This window comes from Nanorana parkeri, unplaced genomic scaffold (assembly GCF_000935625.1).
Source record: "Nanorana parkeri isolate BGI_ZX_2015 unplaced genomic scaffold, ASM93562v1 scaffold474, whole genome shotgun sequence".
Lineage (NCBI taxonomy): Eukaryota > Metazoa > Chordata > Amphibia > Anura > Dicroglossidae > Nanorana > Nanorana parkeri.
Genome location: NW_017306742.1, coordinates 267,654 through 274,484, shown reverse-complemented (window position 1 = coordinate 274,484; position 6,831 = coordinate 267,654). Strand labels below are relative to the sequence as shown.

Genomic DNA, 6,831 nt, shown 5'->3' with positions numbered 1-6,831 from the left:
CAGGCTAGTAGAGGAAACAGGGACAGAGATGGGGTACTATGACAGACAGGAGCTCAGCAAGAAACAGCCTCGGAGCCCCGCACATGTTTATAAACACCGCGCTGTGTGATCTGTATTGTTATCTATAAATTGTAATATGAGAGAAGAAAACGTCACCTGCTGATACAATGTAACTCTGCAATGATCCACAGCATAGCGCACAGCGACATCTATCGGCCGTCTCTGCACATAACACCCGAAGACACCTAGCGGTTACCTAAACACACAGCGACATCTATCGGCCGTCTCAGCATATAGCGCACAGCGACATCAAGTGGCCACGCCGCTCTATGCAGCTTCCTCCCACAGAGATTCGTTATGCGGACTGTACCATCTCCACTAGGGGGGCTCCTAGACTGCACCATCTTCGCGCTAGGAGACTCTCGGTACGTTTTCCTTAGAGGGAGATGATTAATAAAGTCGGTCAGAGAGCGTGTTCTTATTGGTGGTACATAAAAATGTTGTTTTTTTTTGCCTCGGGCCAAAGTATGTATATAGCGTTAGGCAAGTCGCCCCTGTACAGATCAGGCAGTGGTAAAGTCCCAAAGATGTCGGCCACCATGAAGAAAGCGGTGAGGTTCCTGGGGAGGGTGTGATCGGTGTTGGGGTGTGTGTGTGTGTCACCCCATGTGTGGAGCAGGGCACCCCATATACCTTTAATTGTCTCTGTGTACCCCATTGTCTGATATCCAACGGGGGGCAATGAGAAGAGAGCCGGGGCAATGGAAGGCAGCATGGGGCGCCCTATAGTACTCTATATAAACCCGCATGTCACCTCTTATTACCCTCGTATCCCATATTACCCTTGCTGTAACCCATAGTACCACTCATTAACATCATTGTACTCCATATTACCTCTTGTTACCCCACATTACCCCTCATAGTACCCCTTGTTACCCCCCAAAGTGCCCCATATTACCCCCAATAGTACCCCACATTCCCCCCATAGTACCCCAAATTACCTAACATTACCCTTGTACACCACATTATTTCTTGTTACCCCATATTCTTATTATCCCTCATAGTACCCCATATTACCTCACATTACCCCTCATAGTACTCCATGGTACCCCTCATAGTACTCCATGGTACCCCACATTACCCCTCATAGTACCCCATATTACCTCTCATAGTACCCCATATTACCTCACATTACTCCTAGTACCTCACATTACCCCTCAGAGTACCCCATATAACCTTTCATTACCCCTCATAGTACTCCTCATAGTGCCCCACATTACCCCTCCATAGTACTCCATGGTACCCCACATTACCCCTCATATTACCTCACATTATCCCTCATAGTACCCCATATTGCCTCACATTATCCCCTCATATTACTTCATATTACCTCACATTATCCCCATATTACCTCACATTATCCCCTCATATTACTCCATATTACCTCACATTATCCCCATATTACCTCACATTATCCCCTCATATTACTCCATATTACCTCACATTATCCCCATATTACCTCACATTATCCCCTCATATTACTCCATATTACCTCACATTATCCCCATATTACCTCACATTATCCCTCATATTACCTCACATTATCCCCATATTACCCCATATTGCCTCGTATTACCTCACATTATCCCTCGTATTACCTCACATTATCCCCATATTACCTCACATTATCCCCATATTGCCTCGTATTACCTCACATTATCCCTCATATTACCTCACATTACCCCTCATAGTAGCACACCTTTACCCCCGTCACTTCCTGTTTTTTTCCTGGGACAGGAAGTGATGGGAAATCTCACTGACATACGGACTGCAGTTCTCGCCCTTCCACCCTCTGTCCAAAACAAAGAAAAGTTTGGTTGTAGAGACACACGACCCCCTGACCCGTCTCCTTTCCCGCCAGGTCGCCGAGGACGTCAACGTCACCTTTGAGGACCAACAGAAAATTAACATCTTCGCCAGAAACACGAACAGAATGACCGAGCTGAAAGACGAGATCGAGATCAAGAAGGTACGCCGGAGATTTGCCCCCCGTCGTCTGTCTGTGCCTTCATTGGCAGCCCCAGTAGGTGCCGAGCTGTCACTCCAGGGAGGAGCTGGTCCAGCACAGACAGTAATTACACCCTTTTAGATCAGGAGGGGGGGCTGTGCTGGGGAACTGACTCTCCCTGGAGCCGTCACATTGTCTAGCACATTGCAAGTCAATAAAACATTTATAAAAAGGAAAAGAAAGAAAACACGTGTCCGTGGCTTTTACCAGCATTATATTTGCTCGGTGACCGGTTCTCTTTACCATGAAGCATTGTGTACATGTAATGACCACATCCTGCTGCCCCTCCGTGTTACATAATTACAACTTCCACATTATCAAAACATTGGCGTCACTTGTAAATATTTACATTAGAAGGATCACATCCATGTACACAAGAGGAGCACAAGTCACAAACATCTCAGATCACCTTCACAACCCCCTTTTGTAAACAATGCATTAAAGAGGACCTGTCTGTCGGGCCTCATTTACACTGTGAAGAGCCGGCCCGTACAGATTCGGGCCGCTCCCGGGAAGGACAGGTGCTACGTGTGTTTAGTACGCAGCAGCCCGTTCTTCTCTATAGGAGTATGCAGCCGTAAGCTCACCCGAGCTGCGCATCTGTGCTCTGACGTAGACCGGATCCATCCGAGGACACCTGCACCCGCTCGGGTGAGCGTACGGCCGCGTACTCCCATAGAGAAGGACAGGGGCTGCGTACAAATAACACGCAGCACCTGTCCTTCCCGGGAGCCGCACGAATCTGTACGGGGCCGGCTCTTCGCAGTTTGAATGAGGCCTTCGGAAGCTTGTTTCATGAGCCCTGCCGGTGCGTAGCCTATCATAGCCCGGCTGAGTGATTTACGCTCCTCCGCGCTCTCTGCCGCATTGTAACTTGTGACTCGTCCTGACAGAAAGAGCTCCAGAATTTGGAGGACGCCTGCGATGACCTCATGGTGCTGGACGACTCCTTGTTGATTCCGTACCAGATCGGCGATGTGTTCATCAGTCACTCTCAGGAGGAGACGCAGGAGATGCTTGACGCTGCCAAGGTTTGTAAGCATGGTGGAATGGGGGGCATCATCTGAGCACTTAGGCCCAGATCACACATAAGCATGCTGGAAGGCGGGGAATGGGGGGGCATCATCTGAGCACTTAGGCCCAGATCACACATAAGCATGCTGGAAGGCGGGGAATGGGGGGGCATCATCTGAGCACTTAGGCCCAGATCACACATAAGCATGCTGGAAGGCGGGGAATGGGGGGGCATCATCTGAGCACTTAGGCCCAGATCACACATAAGCATGCTGGAAGGCGGGGAATGGGGGGGCATCATCTGAGCACTTAGGCCCAGATCACACATAAGCATGCTGGAAGGCGGGGAATGGGGGGGCATCATCTGAGCACTTAGGCCCAGATCACACATAAGCATGCTGGAAGGCGGGGAATGGGGGGGCATCATCTGAGCACTTAGGCCCAGATCACACATAAGCATGCTGGAAGGCGGGGAATGGGGGGGCATCATCTGAGCACTTAGGCCCAGATCACACATAAGCATGCTGGAAGGCGGGGAATGGGGGGGCATCATCTGAGCACTTAGGCCCAGATCACACATAAGCATGCTGGAAGGCGGGGAATGGGGGGGCATCATCTGAGCACTTAGGCCCAGATCACACATAAGCATGCTGGAAGGCGGGGAATGGGGGGGCATCATCTGAGCACTTAGGCCCAGATCACACATAAGCATGCTGGAAGGCGGGGAATGGGGGGGCATCATCTGAGCACTTAGGCCCAGATCACACATAAGCATGCTGGAAGGCGGGGAATGGGGGGGCATCATCTGAGCACTTAGGCCCAGATCACACATAAGCATGCTGGAAGGCGGGGAATGGGGGGGCATCATCTGAGCACTTAGGCCCAGATCACACATAAGCATGCTGGAAGGCGGGGAATGGGGGGGCATCATCTGAGCACTTAGGCCCAGATCACACATAAGCATGCTGGAAGGCGGGGAATGGGGGGGCATCATCTGAGCACTTAGGCCCAGATCACACATAAGCATGCTGGAAGGCGGGGAATGGGGGGGCATCATCTGAGCACTTAGGCCCAGATCACACATAAGCATGCTGGAAGGCGGGGAATGGGGGGGCATCATCTGAGCACTTAGGCCCAGATCACACATAAGCATGCTGGAAGGCGGGGAATGGGGGGGCATCATCTGAGCACTTAGGCCCAGATCACACATAAGCATGCTGGAAGGCGGGGAATGGGGGGGCATCATCTGAGCACTTAGGCCTAGGTCACACATAAGCATGGTGGAAAGGAGGGGTGGGGGGATCATCTGAGCACACATAGGCATGGTTGGAATGCACTCACAGTTGCGTGCCATCGTTTTCTGCATTTGACACATGTCCCTGTTAATTTCAATGGGTTTCTGGACGAGCACCAAAAGCGGGAAAGTAGTGCATGTAGCAGATTCTGCGACATGCGTTCCACATTGGTGCATATGTAACAAGGCATAGAAATAAAGCTCCGCTACTCCACAGCTTAGCAGGGGAAAGACAGCCGGGTGCCCAGCGGCAGGAGTGTGTCCTCGCTCCAACCAAACGGGTGTATAGTGTATCTGTTTGGTGGGAAATATAGCATGTTTGGGGTGCCATTTAACAAGTAATCGCACCGCAAGAGCGTTTTGTGAACGCACATCAAAGCATGCACTATTGTGCACATTTAACGTGCGTACCCGATACGCCTATGAGTGAATGGGGCCTTCATGTTTGCCCAAGGAAGCTGCAGTCTGGTGTTTGCTAAGCACTTCATTTACTTCTGTCACAATCATTTAGGCCAGCTTGGCACTCCAGCTGTTGTGGAACTACAAGTCCCAAGACTCGACAGCCACAGGGATGACACCCAGAGGCAGAGACCGCACAGCTCTGGAGTGCTGAGATTTTAGCCACGGGCATGACTCCCAGAGGCAGAGACCGCACTGCTGGAGTGCTGAGGTTTTAGCCACGGGCATGACTCCCAGAGGCAGAGACCGCACTGCTGGAGTGCTGAGGTTTTAGCCACGGGCATGACTCCCAGAGGCAGAGACCGCACAGCTCTGGAGTGCTGAGGTTTTAGCCATGGGCATGACTCCCAAAGGCAGAGACCGCACAGCTCTGGAGTGCTGAGGTTTTAGCCATGGGCATGACTCCCAAAGGCAGAGACCGCACAGCTCTGGAGTGCTGAGGTTTTAGCCACGGGCATGACTCCCAGACGTAGTTTCAGCACGGCTGGGGTGCTGAGGTTGCCCACTCTTGATTTAAGCTACCCAGCTAATCCAAAGGGGACGCTTGCCGAAATATGTGTCCCCCCAAAAAAGGTGTCCCTTTCCAGGTGGTACTTGCAGAAGTCGTGGGGGGGGCCCCGCCCTCTGACGAGCAGATCCTAAATTAAACACTCATGTCCAATGCGCTCTATGATCTCGTGCAGCCACTTCCTGTCTACAGGCACTCCAGAGATGCCTGCATGGCGTATGTCAGAGCTGGTTTCCTGATGGTGACAACAGTGGATCGTACCTGTGGAACTGCCACTTGTAGTCTCCATGGTGACAATGCAAAACCACAATTATTAGGGCTAGAGCGTTGTCACCGTAGAACAGGAAGTGCCTGCACATGGATCACCAAATACTATTGCAATGAAAGCAGCTGATTTAAAACTATTGAAAATGACCTTTTGAAGTGACATTACCATGTTGGAGGTAAACTACTACCTCTTATCCCTTATAGCCAAGGAAGGCGCCATCTTAGCCTCTATTTGGATTGTAGTTGCCATGGGTGCTGCACATGTGATCAGATATAACACCGGCCATTTTGAAGTTTGACGAAGAGCTGAAATAAGCACACCGTGACCGTGTGCATGCCTTACAAGTAATATATTAATAGCAGGTATACAGGGGGATGTTCTATTACTGGTCGTTCATGAGTTTAACTGGACAGCGGGGGCTTGTGGGGTTCCCAAGGAGGCAAGACATCTAATCTGGGTCTTGATTGACTTTTGCGAGCACCGTCATAGTGGTCTGTGTTGGAGCAAATCCCTAAGAAGGGGGAGGGGACACTAGGGGGCAAAACTTATGGTAATGCAAACGCTTCTCCTGCTTCGGAATGATAAAGGATGATATTGATTGGCATTTCCTTTCACGGCGTTTGCTGTAATTTGTCATGAAGGTACAGTGTACAGCGGCTGGCGGTATGCAATTAACCGGCATCACTCTGCTGGAAATAGCTTGGGAGGAAACCGCTGCATTTTCTCATGCCCTCCCACCTGTCAGTCACGAGGCTATTCTGGGCGGTTGCTATTGAACGCATGTGTCTGAAATAATGCTCTGTAGGGCATGTTTAGAGATAACCCGGGGGGTATAAATAGCCTTGTGATGTGTTAACTGTTCTCCTGAGCAGAGACAAGAAATCATTAGATGGTCCTAAAATAAAGTAAATCTCCCTTCAAGAGGTTACACATTTATAAAAGTTAACCGGCTGCAACTGTTTGGATGCACGGACTATTCTGATGGCTCCGTGTCCTCTGTACAGCACTGCGGTATCTGTGAGAGCTATATAAATGTATAATAATAGTGTATGACTGTGGGGGGACATTAGAGTGTAAGCCCCTCTGGTGCAGAGATTGATGTGACCGTGGGGGGCATTAGAGTGTAAGCTCCTCTGTACAGAGACTGATGTGACTGTGGGGGAGGGGACATTAGAGTGTAAGCTCCTCCTGTACAGAGACTGATGTGACTGGGGGGGGGG

The 6,831-nt window shown here is 50.5% G+C and overlaps 1 protein-coding gene across 1 annotated transcript in view; it reads left to right on the top strand.

The window, feature by feature from the left end:
- The first annotated feature begins 562 nt into the window (after positions 1–562).
- The window catches only part of PFDN4 (prefoldin subunit 4), a 7,418-nt gene continuing 1,149 nt past the window's right edge, over positions 563–6,831 (top strand). Inside the window, exons 1-3 of the mRNA XM_018560690.1 lie at positions 563–611; positions 1,922–2,029; positions 2,962–3,099. Coding sequence (XP_018416192.1) covers positions 588–611; positions 1,922–2,029; positions 2,962–3,099 — 270 coding nt within the window. The 5' untranslated portion in view covers positions 563–587. The remainder of the gene's footprint in view (positions 612–1,921; positions 2,030–2,961; positions 3,100–6,831) is intronic.